The sequence below is a fragment of the Hyaena hyaena genome, unplaced genomic scaffold (assembly GCF_003009895.1).
Source record: "Hyaena hyaena isolate Hyena2069 unplaced genomic scaffold, ASM300989v1 scaffold_2391, whole genome shotgun sequence".
In the NCBI taxonomy this organism is placed as follows: Eukaryota; Metazoa; Chordata; class Mammalia; order Carnivora; family Hyaenidae; genus Hyaena; species Hyaena hyaena.
Genome location: NW_024083025.1, coordinates 1 through 23,926, shown reverse-complemented (window position 1 = coordinate 23,926; position 23,926 = coordinate 1). Strand labels below are relative to the sequence as shown.

General features: G+C 41.0%; 1 protein-coding gene across 3 annotated transcripts in view; it reads left to right on the top strand.

Annotated features, from left to right (window-relative positions):
• The window catches only part of PGBD2 (piggyBac transposable element derived 2), a 33,629-nt gene extending 11,203 nt beyond the window's left edge, over nt 1-22,426 (top strand). The window contains exons 1-3 of one of the 3 annotated variants that reach the window (XM_039225590.1): nt 1,496-1,535; nt 2,769-2,832; nt 20,546-22,426. In XM_039225590.1, the coding sequence (XP_039081521.1) occupies nt 2,816-2,832; nt 20,546-22,307 (1,779 nt within the window). In that variant the 5' untranslated portion in view covers nt 1,496-1,535; nt 2,769-2,815 and the 3' untranslated portion in view covers nt 22,308-22,426. Of the gene's footprint in view, nt 1-1,495; nt 1,536-2,768; nt 2,833-18,516; nt 18,693-20,545 lie in introns of those variants that run through there. The other 2 variants (XM_039225591.1, XM_039225589.1) reach the window with 2 other exon arrangements.
• Nucleotides 22,427-23,926: the final 1,500 nt, after the last annotated feature.

Here is a 23,926-nt window from a genome sequence, read left to right as displayed (position 1 = left end):
TCTCAGGAGGACTTTCCCTAGTCAAGTTGAACCTGCAGACTGCCATGGGGTAGGGCTTGCTGTAAGCGGCTCCAGCTTCCACTTGGTGATGCTGTTTTGCTCACTGAAGTTGGTCAGAGGTAAGGGTGGGGGAAGAATGGCTTTGCCCTGCTTTCTCATCTCTGGCGGAGGGATCTCATGTATGCCACTTCTCAGAAAGGCCTCACAGATGATCAGTCTCCACTACTTTGTTCCAAGCTTCTGTCAGATACCCATCATCACAGTATGTCTTGTCTGCCTACCAGGCAGCACAGTACTTCTGCATTTTATCTGTGGCATGGCTGAGTTTCAAAACTCACCTCGAGGTGCAGACCCCTGCTGATCCTCTGGGGGAGGGTCTTGCTGTGTGCTGTGCCCAGAAAACAGTTGTGCAGCTGCACAGCAGTTTGGAATTTATGGGAGATCACAGCACAAAGCCAGCACCAGGGTTTGCTGCCCTCAGCCAGTGTCTTTGTTCCTTTGCTGATGAATGAGGCAGCTCAATGGCTCTTGCAGGGTCTTTTGCCCCCAGAGAGGCCATATCACCTCTACTAATGCACTCCAGGCAGGGGAACTCTTTCTTCCTTGTGTGATCCAGGGGATCTTCAGATTTGCCTGCTCCCAGGTCTCTGCCCTCCTTCCCCACCAGAGCATTGCTAATGCTGCCAGGCACAACCATGGTGATGGCACTGAATCCTGAAACTTCAGACTCTGCACTCTGCTGTTTATAAAAAACTTCCAGTATTTAAACCCTTTCCTTTTGCTACTCAGTGGTTTTGGGGAAGAGTTTTCTTGTGCAGTCCCCTGTACATTTTCACTCTTTTTCTCACTCTCTCATTCTCTCACTCCTCTCTGTCCATATTCAGAGCTCTATGTCCTGTATAACACCTACATCTCTTTTCTCTCTCAAATCAATTCTCTGCACCTCCTACCTTCCTTGAGGTGGTCTTTTTTCTGCTTGTAGATGTGCAGCTTTGTTCTCTCAGTCCTCAGATTGGTTTCATGGGTGTTCATAATTATTTGATATTTATCTAGCTGTGGTTGAGGGAGGAGGCAAGCTTAGGGTCACCCTACTCCTCTGCAATTGTAACCTGGGGTCCAAGATTTCATTCTTTTTATGGGCGAATAATATTCCATTGTATCACATATTTTTTAAATCTATTCATCTATTCTTTTTATAGTTCTTAAGGTATAAAGTTAAGTTTTTTATCTGGGATCTTTTTATTTACTTAATGTATATGTTTATAGCTATAAACTTCTCTCCTAGAAATCATTTTCTGCATCCTGTATGTTTTGATATGTTGTAGGGGTTTTTTATTTGTTTCAAGATACTTTTTATTTTTTAAAATATTTATTTTTGACAGAGTGCAAGTGGGGGAGGGGCAGAGAGACACACACAGAGGATCTGAAGCAGGCTCCGCTCTGACAGTAGTGAGCCCAATGTGGGACTTGAACTCACAAAATGCAAGATCATGACCTGAGCTGAAGTTGGATACTCAACTGACTTAGGCACCCAGGTACTCCTTAATTTTTTAAAAATGTTTATTTAATTATTTTTGAGTGAGAGAGAGCGTGCACAGAGTGTGAGCATGAACAGGAGAGGGGCAGAGAGAAAGGGAGAGAAAGAATCCCAAGCAGGCTCCATGTTGACAGCTCAGACCCCAATGCAGGGTTTGATCTCATGAACTGCAAGATCATGACCTGAGCTGAAACCAAGAGTCTGACACTTAACCAACTGAGCCACCCAGGCAATCCAAGAAGATAAATTTTAGTTTTCTCTTTAATTTCTTCTTTAATCCATTGGTTGTTAAGGAGAATCTCATTTCATCATTAGTTCTTTACACATCTAGGACTTCACTGTCCAGTGCCACTGGCCACTAGCTAGGCTCATGTGACTATTTACATTAAAATTAATTGGATGGGGCACCTGGGTGGCTCAGTCGGTTAAGCGTCCGACTTCGGCTCAGGTCATGATCTCATGGTTCATGGGTTCGAGCCCTGCATTGGGCTCTGTGCCGACAGCTAACTCAGAGCCTGGAGGCTGTTTCGGATTCTGTGTCTCCCCCTCTCTCAGACCCTCCCCTGCTCACGCTGTCTCTCTCTCTCTCTCTGTCTCAGAAATAAATTTAAAAAAACATTGAAAAATATTAAAAAAATAAAATTAATTGAAATCACAATTAGAAATTCACTTTCTCAGTCACAAGCTATATATCAGATGTTTAATAATCACATGTGGCTCAGGGCTACCATATTGGGTGCCAATGATTAATACAAAACATTTCCATTATTGTAATAACTTTCATTGGCAATCCTGATATAGAATAATAGTTGTTAACCAGGAACATTTTTGCCCCTGTGGGATACTTGACAATATTTGGAAATATTTTTGATTTCTACAAATAGGGGATGGGTTCTGGTTTCTAGTGAATAGAAGGCTGGGGAGCTATTAAACGTCCCCTAATACACAGGACAGCCCTCACAACACTTATCCAGCCTACATGACAGTAATTCTGATGATGGGAAACTCTGCCCCATAATGTATTTTGATGTGAGGTGTGAGGTAGAGATCTAGTTGTTTTTCCCTCTGGTTAACCAGTTGGCTAGACACCGTCCCTGTGTGTACTCAGTCCATTTACTCTGCTGGTGATCCTTAAGCTAGAGATATATTTTTATTCTTTAAATGGTTTAGAGAGTCCTATTGCCTTGCTATTTAAGATATGATTTTAAAAAATCAATTTGTTATCTTACAGATTCTTTGACTTTGCACATAAAGACCACTCTGTGTTCCCAGTATAACATGGCTTCAGCTTCAAGGTAAGTGCTGTTTGATGAAAGACTTTATGCAAGTAATTAATTCTCCTTTTGGATGCCACACCCATGGATTTTTAGCCCTTAGTCTTAATGGCCTCACTAAGCATTTGGTGTCTAGGAAGGAAAAGGTATGAAGAGGGCAGAGACCAGAGAGGATAGAGAAAAGGTGAAGCAGACTAGGTAGTGTGTGGGGGATAGGTATAGCCCTGTAGTTCCACTGTCTACACTTGATCTAAAAATGTGATTCACTTTCTGGTGCACCTAGGTGGCTCAGTCATTTAAGCGTCTGACTTAGGCTCAGCTCATGATCTCAAGGTTCGTGTGTTCAAGCCCTGTGTCGGACTCTGTGCTGACAGCTCAGAGTCTGGAGCCTGCTTCAGATCCTGTGTCTTCCTCTCTCTCTGCTCCTCACCCCCCAACCCCCCATCTCTCAAAAATGAATAAACATTAAAAGATTTTTTTTTTTAATGTGATTTACTTTTCTTATCTTTTTTTTTTTTTTTTTTTTTTTTTTTATTTTTATGAGATAGAGAGACAGCGTGAGAAGGGGAGGGTCAGAGTGAGAGGGAGACACAGACTCTGAAATTGGCTCCAGGCTCTGAGCTGGCAGTCAGCACAGAGGCTGACGCGGGGCTCGAACCCACGAACCGTGAGATCATGACCTAAGTGAAAGTCGGACGCTTAACCGACTAAGCCACCTAGGCACCCCAACTTTTCTCATCTTTTAATGCACAAGATGGTTGCTAGTGGGGCTGCTTTAGTCCCTGCAACCCTTCCCCCTCCAGGAGTCTTTTTCTTTGTTTCAAGTTTTATTTAAATTCTAGGTAGTTAACATGTAGTGTAATATTGGTTTCAGGATTAGAATTTTAGTGATTCATTACTCACATTTAACACCTAGTGCTCATCACAAGTGTCCTCCTTAATGCCCATCACCCATTTAACCCATCTCCCCACTTATCTCCCCTCCAGCAACCCTCAGTTTGTTCTCTATAGTTAAGAGTCTCTTACAGATTGCATCCTTCTTTTTTTTATTACTTCCCTATGTACATCTTTTTTTTTTTTCTGATTCCATATTTGAGTGAAATCATAAAGTATTTGTCTTTATCTAACTGAATTATTTCACTTAATGCAATTTACCTCCCTCTATGAATTTGCAAATGACAAGATTTCATTCTTTTCAATGACTAATATTCTGTTGTGTGTATGTGTGTGTGTGCACGTGCATGCACACACATGACATCTATATCCATTTATCAATTGCTGGACATTTGATCTCCTTCCATAATTTGGCTATTATTGATAATGTTGGTGTAAATATGGGGTGCACATGCCCCTTAGAATCTGTATTTTTGTATTCTTTGCAAAAATACCTAGTAGTGCCACTGCTGGATCATAGGGTAGTTCTATTTTTAACTTTTTGAGGAACTTCCATACTGTTTTGCAGAGTAGCTGCACCAATTTGCATTCCCACCATCAGTGAAAGAGGGCTCCCTTTTCTATGCATCTTCTCCTGTATCTGCTGTTTCTTGTGTTGTTAATATTAGCCATTCTGACAGGTGTGAGGTGATATCGCATTGTAGATTTGATTTGTATTTCCTTGATGAGTGATTTTGAACATCTTTTCATGTTTCTATTAGCCATCTGGATATCTTCAATGGTGAAGTTTCTATTTAAGTCTTCTTCTCATTTTTTAACTGGATTATATGGGGAGGTATTGCAGTTTATAAGTTCTTTTTTTTTAAAACATTTTAAATGTTTTTATTTAGTTTTGAGAGAGAGAGAGACAGAGCATGAGTTGGGGGGTCGCACAGAGAGAGGGAAACACAGAATCTGAAGCTGCCTCCAGGCTCTGAGCTGTCAGCACAGAGCCCGATATAGGGCTCAAACTCATGGACTATGAGATCATGACCTGAGCCAAAGTCGAATGCTTAACTGACTAAGCCACCCAGGTGCCCCGCAGTTTATAAGTTCTTTATAGATTTTGGATACTAACACTTTATCAATCTGATATGTCATTTGGAAATATCTTCTCCCATTCCCTAGGTTGCTTTTTAGTTTTTTTGATAGTTACTTCACTGTGCAGGACCTATTTATCTTCCTCAAGTCCCAACAGTTCATTTTTGCTTTTGTTTCTGTGCTTCCAGTGATGTATCTAGTAAGAAGTAGCTGTGGCCAGCGTCAGAGGTTGCTGCCTGTGTTCTCTTTTAGGATTTTAATGGTTTCCTGTCTCACATTTAGGTCTTTCATCCATTTTTAATTTATTTTTGTGTATGGTGTATGAAAGTGGTCCAGGTTTATTCTTCTGCATGTTGCTGTCCAGTTTTCCCACCACCATTTGCTGAAGAGTCTATCTCTTTTCATTGGATTTTCTTTCCTACTTTGTGAAAGATTAGTTTTCCATACATCTGTGGGTCCATTTCTGGGTTCTCTGTTCTGTTGCATTGATCTATTTATCTGTTTTTATACAAGTACCATACTATATTGATGATTATAGCTTTGTAATACAGCTGAAGTCAGAGATTGTGATGCCTCCAGCTTTGGCTTTCATTTTCAATATTACTTTGGCTATCTGAGGTCTTTTTTGGTTCTATACAAATTTTGGAATTTTTTTCCAAATGTTTCTTCTAGCTCTGTGAAATATGCTAGTGTTATTTTGATACGGATTGCATTCAATGTGAGATTGCTTTGGGTAGTATAGACATTTTTACAGTATTTGTTCTTCCAGTACAGGAGTATGGAATGTTTCTCCGTTTCTTTAGTTTTCTTCAGTTTCTTGAATAAACAGTCTATGGTTTTCAGTGGACAGACCTTTTGCTTCTTTTGGTTAGGTTTATTCCTATGTATTTTATGGTTTCGGTATAATTGTAAATGGGGTTGATTCCTTTATTTCTCTTTCTGCTGCTTCATTATTGGTGTATAGAAATACAACTGATTTCTTTAAATTGATTTTATTTCCTGCGACTTTGCTGAATTCATCAGTTCTAGTAGTGTTTCGGTGGAGTCTCTTGGGTTTTCCACATAGAGTATCATGTCAAAGAGTGAAAGTTTGACTTCTTTCTTGCCAATTGGGATGCCTTTTATTTGTGTTGTCTGATTGCTGAGGCTAGGGCTTTCATTACTATGTTGAACAACAGTGGTGAGAGTGTACATCCCTCTCATGTTCCTGACCTTAGGGGAAAAGCTGTCGTTTCTTTTCCCATTGAGATTGATATTAGCTGTAGGTCTTTCATATGTGGCCTTTACTATGTTCAATTGTGTTCCTTCTATCCCTACTCTCTGGAGGGTTTTTATCAAGAAAGGAATGCTGGATTTTGTGAAATGCTTTTTCTGCATCAATTGGGAGCATCATATGGTTGTTATCCTTTATTAATGCGGTGTTATGACACTGATTGATTTGTGAATATTGAACCAGCCCTGCAGGAATATATCCCACTTGATAATGGTGAATAATTCTTTTAATGTATTATTGGATTCAACTTGTTAGTATCTTGTTGAGAATTTTTACATCCATGTTCATCAAGGAAATTGGTCTGTAATTTTTATAGACACCCCTTTTTAGTGGGAACTTTGTCTGCTTTTGGAATCAAGGTTATGCTGGCCTCATAGAATGAGTTTGGAAGTTTTCCTTCCATTTGTATTTTTTTTGGAACAGTTCCAGACTAACAGGTATTATCTCTTCTTTCAGTGTTTAGTAGAATTTCCCTGGGAACCCATCTACCCTTAGACTGTTGTTTGTTGGTAGATTTTTGATTACTGAGTGAATTTCTTTGCTGGCTATGGGACTGTTCAAATTTTGTATTTCTTCCTGTTTTAGTTTTCGTAGTTTATATGTTTCTAGGAATTTATCCATTTTTCAGGATTGTCCAATTTGTCAGCATATAATTGTTCATAATATTCTCTTATTATAGTTTTCATTTCTGTGAATTGGTTGTGATCTCTTCTCTTTCATTCATAATTTTATTTGTTTGGTCCTTTTCCTTTTTCTTTTTGATAAATATGGTGAGGGGCTTATCACTTTTGTTAGTTCTTTCAAAGAACCAGCTCTTGGTCTTGTTGATCTGTTCTTCTGTTTTTGTTTTTATTTTGATATCATTGATTTCTCCTCAAACCTTTATTATTTCCCTCTTCTGCTGCTTTGGGGGTTTATTTCCTGTTGTTTTTCCAGTTCCTTTAGGTATAAGTTTAGGTTGTGTATCTGATAATTTTCTTCCTTCTTTAGGAATGCCTGGATTGCTATATGCTTTCCTCTTATGACTGCCTTTGCTGTATCCCAGAGGTTTTAGACTGTACTGTTTTCATTTCATTGGCTCCCATGTGTTTTTTAATTTCTTTTTTACTTTCTTGGTTAACCCATTCATTCTTAAGTAGGATATTTCTTAATGTCCAAGTATTCATGGTCTTTCTAGATTTTTTTTTCTTGTGGTTAATTTCAAGTTTCATAGTGTTTTTGTTTAAAAATATGGATGGTATGATATTAATCTTTTTGTACTTGCTGAGGGCTGATTTGTGACCCAGAATGTGATCTTTTCTGAAGAATGTTACATGTGCACTGGAAAAGAATGCGTGTTCTGCTACTTTAGGATAGAATGTTCTGAATATAGCTGTTAAGTCCATTTGGTGCATTTTATCAATCAAAGAGATTGTTTCCTTGTTGATTTTCTGCGTAGATGGTCTGTCCATGGCTGTCATTTGGGTATTGAAGTCCTCTACTACTTTGGTATTATTATCAATGAGCTTCTTTCTGTTTGTGATTAATTGATTTATAATTTGGTTGCTCCCAAATTGGACAAACTGTTAAATCTTCTTGGTAGATAGACCCCTTACTTATTATATAATGCTCTTCCTCATCTCTCAGTACGGTCTTTGTTTTAACATGTAGTTTGTCTGATAAAGGTATGGCTTCTCCAGCTTTCTTTTAATGTCCATTGGCATGATAGATGGTTCTCTATCCCTTTATGTTCAAGTTGCATATGTCTTTAGATTTAAAATGAGTCTCTTATAAGCAGCATATAAGTGGGTGTTGTTTTTTTATCCATTCTCAAATCCTGTGTCTTTGGATTGGAGCATATAGTCCTTTTACATTTAGAGTGATTACTGAAAGATATTAATTTAGTGTCATTGTGTGTTCTGTAGAGTTGGTGTTTCTGTTGATGTTCTCTCTGGTCCATTCTAGTCTTTGCTGCATTTAGTCTGTTTTTCGTTTGTTTGTTTTTTCTCCACTCAAAAGTCCCCCTTACAATTTCTTGCAGGGCTGGTTTTGTGGTCATGAAAAAAGTATTTATCTTTTCTTCTATTCTGAATGGCAGCCTTTCTGAGTAAAGAATTCTTGGCTGCATATTTTTCCTATTCAGCATGTTGAATATATCCTGCCACTCCTTTCTGGCCTGCCATGTATTTGTGGACATATCCACTGCAAGCTTACTCTGTCTTCCCTTGTGGGTTAAAGACTTTTTCCCCTTGCTCCTTTCAGGGTTCCTTTCTTGTCTGTGTGTTTTGTGAATTTGACTATGATATGCTATGGTGATGTTGGTTTTTGTAAAATCTAATGGGAGTTCTCTTTGCTTCTTGGATTTTGATGTCTTTGTCTTTACCCAGATTAGAAATGTTTTCAACTATAATTTGTTCACATAAACCTCCTGCCCCTTTTCCTCTCTCCTCATCTTCTGTGACACTTATGATACAAATGTTTTACCTCTTTAATAATTTGCTGAAGTCTCTCAGTCTTATAGTTTTTGCCTTTGTTTCCTTCTTTTTCTCTGCTTCCTCATTTTCCATAATTTTATCTTCTGTGTCTGATTTGCTGCTCTGCTTTGTCCATCCTTGCCTTCAAAGCATTCTTTCAAGATTGCATCTTGGTTATAACATTTTTTATTTTGGCCTGACTAGATTTTAGTTCTTTTGTCTCTGTAGAAAGGGATTCTCTGGCATCTTCTGCACTTTTTTCAACTCCCGCTAATATTCTTATAATTGTGCTTTTAAATTCTAATTCACTCATTATTTTTATATCTGTGTTGATTAAATTCCTGGCCACCATTTTTTCCTATTCTTTATTTTGGGGTGAATTTCTCTGTCTTATCATTTTGGAGGCAAAAAAATTAATAAACAATTAATATTTAAAAATTACAAACAAAGCAGTACAATACAAATCTAATAATAGAATCTAGATACTAGGTGTGTTTCTTTCTGGTTGTTGAGAGATTGATAGAAAAGAGAAAAAAAGGAAAACAAAAAAGCTATAAACAAAATTTTAAATTGAAAAATACATTTTTTAAGTAATAGAATAAAATAAGGAAAATAAGATAGAATAAAAAAACAAAAAATTGCTTTTTCTGTATCCAAGAAAGAGAAAGAAAATGAAAGAAAAAACAAGAGAAGCAAAAACAGAAGCAAAAAAATGAACAAACAACTGAAGAAGCAAACAAAAAAACCTGAACGAAGTGCATCCATTTTCTCCTAGAATGACATCTTTGTAAAACACTATAGTTCATAGACTAAGTAGATGGAAGAATTTGTCCTGGTCTTCTGGGGCATGTGCCTAGTGAGCGCAGGTGGGCAAGGCTAGGGGTAACTGTTTCTGTTCTCCATTTGGTGGCACTGCTTAGCGTATGGGTGTCAGTGAGTGCATCCATGCATGCACACATGTTAGAGGTGAAAATGTCTTCACACAGCTCTCTAGTGTCTGGTGCAGGAATTTCTGCCCTCATGGACACATTCAAGTGCCCCTCCTTTGTTTCAGCCTGTCTGTGTCCAAGCTGTGTCCCTTCCAGATAGCACCTCCCTCCTGGGTTTTATCGTACATAGGGCTGGGTTTTATCGTACATAGGGCTGTGTTTTAAAACCCCTCACTTCGGAGACACCTGTGGCTTGGACCTACACCGATGCTTTGGGGAAGGGTCTCTGCAGAAAATGTTTGCTCAATCCCGCAGCATCAGAGGCTCAGTTTATGATGAATCACAACCCACATCCAGCACAGGCCACACTGCACTCTGGGTCTTTGTTTAAGTATCAGTAAACGTGGTACCTCTCTGGGATCTGCCAGGAATTTTGCCCATGGGGAGGCAGTATGGCCTCTACCAAGTACACTCCAGTTAGGAGAACCACTTCTCCCCAGGTGGCACACGGACCCCTCAGACCATGCTGCCTGTTCCTGAGGATTCGTTCGACTTACTCACCGAACCACTGCCAGGCACTGATCTCCGAAACTTGAGACTCTGTGCTATTATAGAGTATTGTTAAGTACAGAATCCTGGTGGTATTGAAATCCCCTCCTTTCTTCCCATCAGTGGTCTTGGTGGACAGGTTTCTTGTCCAGTCCCATGTTAGTGTTTTCACTGTTTCTCCCTCTCTTTCTCTCCAGCTGCTTTTGGGGGGAGTGCTTTTCTTGGATGATCCTGATGTGCTGCATTCTCCCCGTTTTTCTTTCTCTGTCTTCTCTTCACAAAAATGGCTCCCTACCCTCTATGGCTCCACAGCTTTTCTCCCCCATAGTCCACCTCTCCATACCATGTACTTGCTAAGTTCTCTGGTTCAAATTATGCAGCTTGTTGCATTAATTCTCAGATCAATTTCCTAGGTGTTCAAAATGGTTTGATGCTGATCTAGCTGCGTTTCAGGGACAAGACAAGCTCAGGGTCCCCTAACTACTCTACCATCTTAACTCCTATCTGTCTGGGAAACTCTTGATCTCTCCTTCTATTCTGAATGTCAGCATTGCTGGATAAAGTATTCTTGGCTGCATATTTTTCCCAATCACTTTGAATATATCATGCCACTCCCTTCTAACCTGTCAAGTTTCTGTTGATAAGTCTGCTAACCTTATTTGTCTTTCCTTATGATTTAGGGATTTATTTTACCTTCCTGCTCTCAGGATTTTTTCCTTAACTCTGTATTTTGCAAATTTTACTACAATATGTCTTGGTGTTGCCCTACTTTTGTTGATTGTGGTGGGAGTTCTCTTTGTGTCCTTGACTTGAATGTCTGTTTTCTTCCCCAGATTAGGGAGGTTTGCAGCTAAAATTTGCTCAAATAAGTTTCTGCCCCTATTTTCCTCTCTTCTGGCACTCCTATGATACAAATGTTATTATGTCTTACGGAGATGCTGAGTTCCCTATGTCTACATTCTGATCTAAAATTTTTCTTTCCCTATTCTTTTTACCTTTATTTTCTTCCATAATTTTATCTTATGTATCACTTATTCATTCCTCTGCTTCTTCTATTCTCATGGTCATTTCTCAAAGTCTGTTTCACATCTCTGTTATAGCATTTTTTTAATTACTGTCTGACTAGTTTTTAGGTCTTTTATCTCTGTGTTAAGGGACTCCTTGGTGTCTTCTATGGTTTTCTCAGGCCCAGCTATATCCTTATGCTTGTTGTTATAAATCCTGGTACAGGCATATTACTTACATCTATTTTGATTAGATACCTGGCTATGACCTTTTCTTGTTCTTTGTTTTGTGATCAATTTCTCCATCTTGCACTTTGCTTTATTCTTTGTTGTCTCTGTTAGGAAAGCCTGTTACATTTCCTGATCCTGAGACTATGGTGCTAGCAAGGATGTGGAGAAACGGGCACCCTCCTACACTGTTGGGGGGAATGTAAATGGGTGCAGCCTCTCTGGAATCCAAACAATGTGGAGGTCCCTCAAAAAATTAACAGTAGAACTTCCCTATGACCTAGCAATAGCACTGCTAGGAATTTATCCAAGGGATACAGGGGTGTTGATGCATAGGGGCACATGGACCCCAATGTTCATAGCAGCACTCTCAACAATAACCAAAACATGGAAAGAGCCTAAGTGTCCATCAACTGACGAATGGACCAAGAAGATGTGGTTTATGTATACAATGGAAAACTACATGGCAGTGAGAAAGAATGAAATCTGGCCATGTGTAGCAACATGGATGGAACTTGAGGGTGTTATGCTGAGTGAAAGAAGTCAGGCAGAGGACAGATACCATGTGTTTACACATATAGGAGGACTAGGAGGAACTAAACGGAGGACCATGGGGGCGGAGAAGGGGAAAAATAGTGGGGGAGAGGGAGAGAGGCAAACCATGAGAGACTCTTGAATACTGAGAAAAAACTGAGGGCTGATAGGGGCGGGGGAGAGGGGAAGGGGGATGATGGGCATGGAGGAGGGCACTTGTGGGGATGAGCACTGGGTGTTATGGAAGCCAACTTGACAATAAACTTTAAGAAAAAAAATTAGAAATAATAAATAAATAAATAAATAAATAAATAAATAAATAAATAAATAAAAGTAAAAATAAAAGGTATTTCCTGGTCCTGAGAATAAAGGCTATATTAAGAAGATGCCATGTACTGAACCTGGCTTGGCACTTGAGGAAGTGTTTCTGGTGTATGGGGTATACATCCTGCTGTTATGTTCTGACTGCTGTTTCCCTCAAGGCAGTCCTCTGCAATTTCACCTTGTCTGTACTGGGTTGTGTTTGGGCCTTGTCCAGAGTATGGTGAGTTTTTTTTTTTTTTTTTAATTTTTAAAAATTTTATTCATTTTTTGAGAGAGATAGAGTATTAGCAGGGGAGGGGCAGAGAGAGAGGGAGACACAGTCTGAAGCAGGCTCCACGCTCTGATCTGTCATCACAGAACCCGACACAGGGCTCAAACTCATGAACTGTGAGACCATGACCTGAGCTGAAGTCAGACGCATAACTGAATGAGCCAGCCAGGTACCCCAGGGTGTGGTGAGTTTTAACTTAGGGTGTTTTGGTCTGCTTGTTAAAAAGGCTAGATCCATTTTCCACTAGAGCTGAAGTTTTGTATCACTCCATTGTCAGTAGACTTCGTAGATGCAAGGGGTTTGTGCTGGTCTTCTAGCAGAGAGGCCCACTGCTGCTCTGGCTCTCAGGCACAATTGCACTCATGAAGAAGCACTTGCAGAGCCTACAGGGGTGGGTCTTGGTGTAAGTGGCTCAGGCCTCTAATGTGTGTGCTGTGTTGCACACTGAAGTCTGTCTGTGCTGATGGGCAGGGAATTAATATGGTTTCAGCCTGCCCTCTTCCCTGGAAAGGGGAATTTGTTCCTACTGATCACTGAAGATCAAGCAATCTCCCCTCCTGTGTTCTAGGGATCCTTCAGATCTTTGCCTTCACCCTTTCTGTTTCTGAGCCTTTTGCCCACCCAGCATCATGGTCCTGTGCTTGGAGTTTCAAAACTCCAAATTTTAGGGACCTGGCATGGTTGGACCCACACTAAGCCTCTGGGGGAGGGTCTCACTGCACTGTTGCTGGTGCCTACTTGTCTCAGAATGGCAGTCACAGAATGTGCAGCCACTTGGAGCATGTTAAAGCACAGCAAAAGGCCGGTTTTCAGGTTACTTGGTCTTAGCAGGTATCTCTGCTCCTGTTGGACTGAATGGGGCAGCTCACTGGTACCTGCTGGCTCTTTAGAACCCAGAGAGGCAGTGCCACCTCTCCCATATGCACTGCAAGCAGGAGATCTGTCTGTCTCTGTGTGACCCAGTGTATCCTCAGACCACCTATCTGCTCCCGGGCCTCTGCCCTTCTTCTCCCAGGACCACATCCGTGCTGGCCAGGTTCCATCTCTGGTCATGGCATAGACTTCCAAAACTTCAGACTTTGAGTTCGCTGCTTAGAAAAACTTGGCAATAGGGGCGCCTGGGTGGCTTAGTCGGTTGGGCATCTGACTTTCGCTTAGGTCATGATCTCGCGGTTCGTGGGTTCGGGCCCCGCGTCGGGCTCTGTGCTGACTGCCAGCTCAGAGCCTGGAGCCTGTTTCAGTCTGTGACTCCCTCTCTCTCTGACCCTCCCCTGCTCACGCTGTCTCTCTCTCTCTCTCTCCTAGAAATAAATAAAAAACATTAAAAAAAAAAGAAAAAGGAAAAAAAAAAGAAAAACTTGGCAATAGTCAGTCCCAGTTGTTTTCCCTCTCAGTGGTTTCAGAGAAGTGTTTTTCTTGTGCATTGCCCTGCATGCACATGCTCTCTCTCACACAGATACACTCTCTCTAGAAAATCTCTTTTTCCTCTATGATCAGAGCTCCTTACCCCCAACAGCACCCACAATTCTTTTCTCCTGCTAATCACTTCTCTGCAACTTCAACTTTACACAATGTTGCCTCTTTTCTCCCTCTAGTTGTGCAGTTCTCTCAGTCTTCAGATAGATTTCCTGAGTGTTTGGAATGATTTGATAATTATCTAGCTGTGTTTGATGGACAAGGCAAGTATAGGGCCCCCCTATACTACTCCTTCCCTACTTCAGGAGTCTTCACAGCCATGTCCAGAAGGTATTTGGAAGCATGATAGGAGCTTGGATAGTGAGAGTGGTACGAACCCTGACTATATAGGTCTGTATTTGCTGTTCCAAAATAGGAGAGGCTGAGAAGATTGTCTACTGTCCCCTGAGAACCTCTCACTCTGAGGTCCAGGGGAAGTGCTTCAGATTTCCTATTCATGAAAGCTGGGCTCCCTTTCTGGCCCACACAGAGCATGAGATATACCTTGCCTTCCTTGAGGTCAGATCTCCTGTGCCCTACCAGCCTCTAACACAGTGGAGTCAGTGTTCACCAAGTGAGGTTGGAGTGAATCTCTAATGCAGTCTGTACTCCCAAGTCCAGGGGCAGGTCTGCAGAGAAATAGCCTCTGTGGTAAAGCCTGTGTCTTCCCTCTGGATTGAGATTCTTCTCATGTGGAGGTTGGGCCAGAGTGACACAGGGCAGCAGTAGAGCCCACCTTCCTTGCCCATCCATTCTCACAACCAGTGATGTGTGTCACTGCCCTACTCTATTCTTCTAGAGGGCTTCCTGTGACAGCTGAACACAACTAAAAGTCCTCATTAGGGCCTGGAGAGCCCTTTGGGTCCTGGCCCTGGCTACCTGTGCTCTGCTCTCCTCCCTTTACTACATCTGAAGTCTCACAGGCCTCCTTGATGTTTACAGTTATCAAATCCCTTCAGGCTCAGGGCCTTGTGCCTGTAGTTCTTTTTCTCTGCTTGGGACACCCTGTTTCTAGCTGTCTGTAAGGCTCCCTCCTTCTTTTTTCAGGCCACCTGCCTTGTGAGACTTCACTTATCGTCCATCTAAAATAGTAACCCCAGTCTGACTCCTTCACTGCATTCTCTGTCCCTTATCCAGGATGGTCCCTATCACAAGCTGATGCCATCCTGCATAGCTACCTGTTTGCCAAACTGTCACATTTCTCCTCCAGTTAGAGCAAGTATTGTGAAGGTCAGGAGCAAAGCTCATTCCCTGGCAAGTGCCTGGTCATGGTTGGTGCTCATTAAATATAGGTATCTTTTGTCATCCATTTAGATCCTAGTGCACAGGGAGAGTTAGGATAGCAGGGGTTTCAATGTTTTCTAAATCTGTTTGGCTTTTGCATTGCAGCTAGTGTATTAGTAAGGTGTCTGATATTGAGGGAGCCATCTGAAAATCTGTCTGAATCTGTTCAGCTCCTGAAATTGGGTAGTAAGAGGTCAAGTAGGGAGAGCTTGAGAATTTGGGAGGGTGGAAACTTATATTTGCCAAATTAGTAAAGATAAGGGAAGACAAAGGTAGGACTGAAGCATGAAAGTAGAGCTGTTGAGGCAGTGAATCAGAAGACATCAGTGGATTTCACTCCAGCAGCCCATGCTTCTTTTGGTGGTTGCCGTCATTTGGGTAATGACAGTGGCACCTGGATTTACTACTAAAGAGGATCCTGTATTCAAAACACATTAAGAAGGAAGGAAGTATGGAATATTTCTTTGTGGTTGTTGTTACCTACTTTTTATTTAAATATAGTTAGTTAATATACAGTGCAATATTGGTTTCAGAACTAGAATTCAGTGATTTAAAAGTTGGAATTTTTTTCAAGATTTTATTTAAATTCAAGTTAGTTAACATATAGGTAATATTAGTATCAGAAGTAGAATTTAGTGATTCATCACTTACGTGTAACACCCAGTGCTCATCACAAGTGCCCTTCTTAATACTCATCACCGATTTAGCCCATTTCCTACCATCAGCCCTGTTTATTCTCTATAGTCTATTGTGGTTTCTTTTCTTCTCTTTCTTCCCTCCATTCCCATATGTTCATCTGTTTTGTTTCTTAAATTCCACGTATAAGTGAAATCATATGATATTTGGTTTCTCTGATTGACTTATTTCATTTAGCAAAATATATTCTAGCTCCATCCGCATCATTGCAAATGGCAAGATTTCATTTCTTTTGATGCTAAGTAATATTCCATTGTATGTATTATAATATGCAATGTAATATATATATACAACGTATATGTATAATATATACACAATGTATATACATAGATACATATATTTATTACATCTTCTTTATTCCTTCATCAGTTGATTGACATTTGGGCTCTCTACATAGTTTGGCTATTGACAATGATTCTATAAACATTGGAGTACATGTACCCCTTCAAATATGTATTTTGGTATATTTTGGGTAAATACCTAATAGTGCAATTGCTGGACCATAGGGTAGTTCTATTTTTAGCATTTTTGAGGAACCTCCATACTGTTCTCCAGAGTGGCTGCACCAGTTTGCATTCCCACCAGCAGTGCAAGAGAGTTCCCTTTCTCCACATCCTCACCAACACCTGATGTTTATTGTATTGTTAATTATAGCCATTCTGATAAGTGTGAGATGGTATCTTATCATGCTCGTGATTTGTATTTCCCTAATAATGAGTGATGTTGAGCATCTTTTCATGTGTCTGTCAGCAATCTGGATGTCATCTTTGTAAAAGTGTCTATTCATGTCTTGTGCCCATTTCCAAACTGGGTTGTATTTTTTTGTGGTTTTGAATTTGATAAGTTCTTTATAGATTTTGATATTAATCCTTTATCATATATATCCTTTGCAAATACCTTCCATACTGACAGACCCCTAGCCAGACTTATTACACACCCAGACAGACACACAAAAAACCCAGAAAGGACCCAAATAGGTAAAATCATGAATGAAAGATGAGAGATAACAACCAACACCACAGAAACATAAGCAATTATAAGAGAATACTATGAAAATTATATGCCAACAAACAAGGCATCTGGAAGATGGACTAATTTCCTAGGAACTCACAAACTACTGAAACTGAATTAGGAAGAAATAGAAAATTTGAACAGACCCATAACCAGCAAAGAAATTCCACCAGTAATCAAAAATCTCCCAACAAAGAAGAGTCCTGGTCCAGATGGCCTCCCAGGGGAATTACACTAGACATTTAAAAAGAGTTAATACCTATTCTCAAATTTCCAAAAAATAGAAATGGAAGGACAGCTTCCAAACTCATTCTCTGAAGCCAGCATAGCCTTGACTCCAAAACCAAAGACTCCGCTGAAACAGAATTACATGCCAATATCCCTAATAAATCTGGATGCAAAAATTCTCAGTGAGATACTAGCAAATCAAATTCAACTGGATATTAAAAGAATTATTCACCATTATCAAGTGGGATATATTCCTGGGCTGCAGAGCTAGTTCAATATTCACAAATCAATCAGTGTGATACATCACATTAAAAGATGAAAGGATAAGAACCACATATCATCCTGTCAATTGATGCAGAAAAAGCATTTTGAGAAAACAGCATCCTCTCTTGATAAAAATCCTTAACAAAGTATGGATATATGGAACATCCCTCAACATCATAAAGGTCATATTTGGAAGACCCACAGCTACTATCATCCTTAATGGGGAAAAACAGAGCCTTTCCCCTAAGAACAAGAAGAACAAGATAAGGATGCCCACTCTCAACATTAGTATTTAATATATTACTGGAAGTATTATCCTGAAAAATCAGACAAAAAAAAAAAAAAAGTAAGGGCATACAAATTGGCAAAGAAGAGATCAAATGTTTACATCTGCAGATGGCATGATATCCTATGTAGAAAACCTGAAAGACTCCATTAAAAAATTGACAGAGCTAATACAAAAATTCAGCAAAGTCTCAGGATATAAAAACAAAATACAAAAATCTGTTGCATTCCTATACACCAATAACAAAGCAGCAGAAAAAGAAAGCAAGAAATTGATTCCACTGGCAACTATACCAGTAAAAGTAAGATACCTAGGTATAAAGCAAACTAAAGAGGCAAAAGACCTGTACTCTGAAAACCATAGAACACTTATGAAAGAAACTTAAGAGGACACAAAGAAATGGAAGAGCATTCCATGCTAATGGATTAAAAGAACAAATATTGTTAAAATGTCTACAGCACCCAAAGCAATCTACACATTTAATGCAATCCCTATGAAAATACCACCAGCATTTTTCCTAGAAGTAGAGCAAACAATCCTAAAATTTATATGGTACCACAAAAGACCACAAATAGTCAAAGTAATCTGAAAAAGGAAAACAAAACTGGAGGCATCACCATTCTGGATTTCAAGCTGTATTGAAAAGCTATAGTCATAAAGACATTATAGTATTGACACAAAAACTCATAGACCAATGAAATAGAAAAGAAACACCAGAAATGGACCCACAACTATATGGCCAACTAATCTTCAACAAAGCAGGAAAGACTATCCAATGGAAAAAAGACAATCTCTTCAATACTATTTTTCTTCAACAGATGGTGTTGGGAAAATTAGATGGTGACATGCAGAAGAATGGAACTGGACAACTTTCTTACACCATATGTAAGAAGAAATTCAAAATACATGAAAGACCTAAATATGAGACAAGAGAACATCAAAATCCTATAGAAGAATATAGGCAGCAACCTCTCTGACCTCCCCTGGAACAACTTCTTCGTAGACACATCACCGAAGGCAAGGGAAACAAAAGCAAACATGAACTACTGGGACGTCATCTTCTGCACATTGAAGCAAACAATCAACAAAACTAAAGGCAGCCTAAAGAATGGGAGAAGGTATTTGCAAAGGATATATATGATAAAGGATTAATATCAAAATCTATAAAGAACTTATCAAATTCAAAACCACAAAAAAGTACAACCCAGTTTGGAAATGGGCACAAGACATGGATAGACACTTTTACAAAGACGACATCCAGATTGCTGACAGACACATGAAAAGATGCTCAACATCACTCATTATTACATGATAAGATACCATCTCACACTTATCAGAATGGCTATAATTAACAATACAATAAACATCAGGTGTTGGTGAGGATGTGGAGAAAGGGAACTCTCTTGCACTGCTGGTGGGAATGCAAACTGGTGCAGCCACTCTGGAGAGGAGAGGAGGAAGGAAAGAAAAGAAAGAAAGAAAGAGAGGGGCAGGGGGGAAGTACAAGAAAAAAGTAAACCTGGTCCTGTTTCCACCAGAACTACACATGTCATTTTGAAGCATTCAATTTTCAGTACAGTTGGTACATGCAGGGTGCTGCCTGTGCTGGTCTTCTTCATGAGAGACTGACTGCATTGGCTCAGAGTCAGTCTTACTACAGTAAATAAGCAGTTACCAGGCACTTTGATGTGGGTTTTGGTGTAACCAGGTCCCATCTCTACTGGGGGCTGCTGTGTTGGTCTCAGAAGTTCTGGTATCTTGGTGTTGGGGGAAAATGGCACCACCCCAATCTTTTGTCCCCAGACAGGATCTCACTTCCCCCACTATTCAGACAGTTTTCACAGATAGTAAGGGCAGTCAGCTCATCTTGCGCCACAGGTCTCTTGAGTTTTTTCTTGGTGTGCAGCTGGCATACAAAACTTGAAAGCTTAATGGGCCGAGCATTGCATGGACCTGTGTCCTTCCTTTGGAGTAGAGCCTCTCCATACTGTGTCAGATGGTTTTTGTCCCAGAAAAATAGTCCCTTGCCAGCATGGTGTGTGAAGTGTATGGTGTAGCACCACTGAAAGCAGCAACAAGGTTATATGCCATCTCCTGTACCTCTGTCCCCTGCTGATGCCATTGGCTGGCACCTATAGGTTCTTTTGTCCTTGGAGATGCAAAAAAACTTCTTCCAAAAGTACTCCAATAAGGGGAATGTTCTCTCCCAGTCTGCCTTGAAGTTGCCTACACCAGGCTATGCACTCTAGTGCCAGCTCCCTCCTTCTCTCCATGACCACACACTACAGCTCTACTCTAGAAAGTCACGCATTTCCAGAATTTTAGAGTTGAGCTCCACATGCTATTTGCAAACAAACAAATGACAAAACATAACAAAAACCTGCAGCACTCAGTACTTCTTGCATCCCAGTCTGTGGTCCAGAGAGATTTTCCTCTTGTGCAAACTCAATACTGCATTCTCTTAACAGCTCTCTCTTTCCCTCCCTTTTTTCTATCAACAGAGAGGGTTTCTTCCCCCTCTCCAGCACTGCCATTTTTCTGTCCCCCAGTTCACATCCATCCACCTCACACCTGTCATGCTGTCTTGTTCCAACTGTGCAGGTACTTCTGCCATTCTGCAGATCAATTTCTTGGGTGTTCCAAGTAATATCTGACCTGAGTAGAGCTGTGTTTGGGGGATGAGGAATGCCCAGGGTTCCCTTTCTTCTCCACTATCTTACCTCCTCCCCCTGGAACTTCTCTTTAGAATACCTCCTATCATTAAAATACTTTTGCACATGAAAGAGTAACCTGTGTTTGGAAAATTCCCTTACCTGGTACTGTGCCTGGTGGTGCTGGTTCCAAAACGCAGTTCAAGCTTAGGTGCTCTGCAGTGGGAGCACCCTCTTCTCAGGTGGTGCTTTAACAAAGTTTTCTGCTGAAAAACTGTCTCCTTTGTGACCTCATTTCATTTTGTTTCCTGTCATTGCAGCAGTTCCACTGTTGGGAAAGGTGGCAGTTCAAAGCTAAAGTCCATGAAGGTACTTGAGGTTCTGAATGCATTGGAAGAGGAGGGGCCCAGCCACAGCAGGGAAGAGATCTTCATTGCACCACCTGACAGTGCCTCAGGGGACTTCACTGATGAGGACTCAGGTGACGAAGATTCCCAGAGAGGCTACCATCTGCCTGGTAGTGTGATGCATGCTTCTGTTGTGCCTGAAGACTCTGGCACTGAGGAGGAGGATGTTGACTTGCAGCCACCACCAGCCATGAAGAGGCAAAAAGCAGTAGTGGACCCTCAGCGTGTTTGGATCAAAAGAGATATCCGACCCAACTTCAGCAATTGGACTCCATCAGATCCTCACATAGAGGATCTCAAAAGCCAGGAATTGAGTCCTGTAGGCCTGTTTGAGTTGTTTTTTGATGAAGGAACTATTAATTTCATTGTTAATGAAACCAATCGTTATGCTTGGCAGAAAAATGTCAACCTCGGGCTCACAGCCCAGGAATTAAAGTGTGTTTTGGGAATTTTGATTTTAAGTGGGTATATATCCTATCCAAGGAGAAGGATGTTTTGGGAAACATCTCCTGATTCACATCATCATCTTGTGGCTGATGCAATTAGAAGGGACAGGTTTGAACTGATCTTTTCATACATGCATTTTGCAGATAATAATGAGCTGGATGAAAGTGATAGGTTTGCCAAGGTCAGGCCTCTCATTGTCCGGATGAATTGCAATTTCCAGAAGCACGCACCCTTAGAAGAGTTCTACAGCTTTGGTGAGTCCATGTGTGAATACTTTGGGCACCGGGGATCTAAGCAGCTGCCTGCGGGGAAACCCATGCGGCTGGGCTACAAGATCTGGTGTGGGACAACCAGCAGGGGCTATCTGGTGTGGTTTGAGCCTTCACAGGGCACACTGTTCACTAAGTCAGACAGGGGCTTGGACTTAGGAGGCAGTATGGTGGTAAAATTTGTGGATGCTCTTCAGGAGCGTGGCTGTTTGCCATACCACATATTTTTTGACAAAGTTTTTACAAGTGTCAAACTCATGTCCATTTTGAGGAAAAAGGGGGTGAAGGCCACCGGAACTGTTCGTGAATACAGGACTGAGCGATGTCCCCTCAAAGATCCCAAAGAACTTAAGAAAATGAAGAGGGGTTCATTTGATTATAAAGTTGATGAGAGTGAGGAGATTATCGTGTGCCGCTGGCATGATACCAGTGTGGTTAACATCTGCTCCAATGCTGTGGGCATAGAGCCAGTGGAGCTGACCGGCCATCATTCAGGAATAGCCAAGACACGGACCCAGGTCCATCAACCATCCCTGGTGAAGTTGTACCAGGAAAAAGTGGGAGGGGTCAGCCGGATGGACCAGAACATTGCCAAGTACAAGGTGAAGATCCGGGGCATGAAGTGGTACTCAAGCTTCATTGGCTATGTCATCGATGCTGCCCTCAATAATGCATGGCAGCTACACAGGATCTGCAGCCATGATGCCCAGGTAGACCTCCTGGCCTTCCGGAGATATGTGGCCTGTGTGTACCTAGAGAGCAATGCTGACATGTCGTCCCAAGGGAGGCGAAGCAGACGGCTGGAAACTGAGAGCCGCTTTGACATGATTGGTCACTGGATCGTCCACCAGGACAAGAGGACTCGGTGTGCCCTTTGCCACTCGCAGACCAACACCCGCTGCGAGAAATGCCAGAAGGGTGTCCATGCCAAGTGTTTCAGGGAGTACCACATTCGGTGATGCACATTGGACAGAGGGAGCCCTGTGGATGTTTGGTTTATAATGAAATGTTTATAGGGGCGCCTGGGTGGCTTAGTCGGTTAAGTGTCCGACTTTCGCTTAGGTCATGATCTCGCGGTTCGTGGGTTTGAGCCCCTCTTCGGGCTCTGTGCTGACTGTCAGCTCAGAGCCTGGAGCCTGTTTTAGTCTGTGACTCCCTCTCTCTCTGACCCTCCCCTGCTCTCGCTGTCTCTCTCTCTCTCTCTCTCCTAGAAATAAATAAAACATTTAAAAAAAAAAAAAAGAAAGAAATGTTTATAGCTGATTTCATGTAGCAGATGGAGCACTTGTGTTTTATTTGTGTTGGAAAAAACACCTGAATCCCTAATGATTTGGTCTTGTATTTTCTCCCCACGTCCATCACAGTTATCTTTTGTCTTCTGTGGTACCTACATGTAACATAAATTAATGTTTATGTTGGTAATTATAGGTGTTTGTAACAATCTATAGATTATACTGTTATTTGGGGCGCCTGGGTGGCTTAGTCGGTTAAGCGTCCGACTTTCGCTTAGGTCATGATCTCGCGGTTTGTGGGTTCGAGCCCCGCGTCGGGCTCTGTGCTGACTGCCAGCTCAGAGCCCGGAGCCTGTTTCAGTCTGTGACTCCCTCTCTCTCTGACCCTCCCCTGCTCACATTGTCTCTCTCTCTCTCTCTCTCTCCTAGAAATAAATAAAATATTTAAAAAAAAAAAAAAGATTATACTGTTATTTATTTCAACTAAAATAAAAAACTTGCTTTGGGTGATAGGTGTGTCCTAGTAAGGATAATCAAATAGAGCCAAAAATTTTAAAGAAATTTTCATGAATAGTAAAAAGGTTTTATAATTGTATACTATTGATTTTAATATAAGGTGAGAAAATAGTATGTAAGTGTGGTATCAGTATGATGAAGGAGATTTTAATCATATTTATTTCAGTTTGCCACTAGCAAATTGTCCAGGAATATAGATAATCAGCTTTATTTTTATCCGGAGGGCTAGATTTGTAGACTATCTATTTTCTTGATAAAAATATTTTCCTAATACAAGTATATCCTTATGAAATTCATTTTTATAACTAGTGTAAGATAGGTATCTGGTTTTCCACCTCCCTAAGCAATGGTTTGTATCATTTATTAAAACACTTATATTTTCCAGTTGATTTAAATTCTAATTTTATAAGGGGGAGGAGTTCAGATAGTGGTGAAGTAGGGGGACCTGGGCTAGTCTCAGTACCTCAAATACAGCTAGCTCAACATCAAATCACTTTTTTGAACAGTTTATTGTGAAGTTGGTTTCCATGTAACACCCAGTGCTCATCCCCACAACTGCCCTCCTCCATGACCATCATCCCCCTTCCCCTCCTCCCCACCCCATCAGTTCTCAATTTGTTCTCAGCATTCAAGAGTCTCTCATGGTTTGCCTCTCTCCCTCTCTCCCACTATTTTTCCCCTCATCTTCTCCCCCACAGTCCTCCGTTAAGTTCCTCTTATTCCTCCTATACATGCAAACATATGGTAGCTGTCCTTCTCTGCCTGACTTATTTCACTCAGCATAACACCCTCAAGGTCCATCCATGTTGCTACACATGGCCAGATTTCAT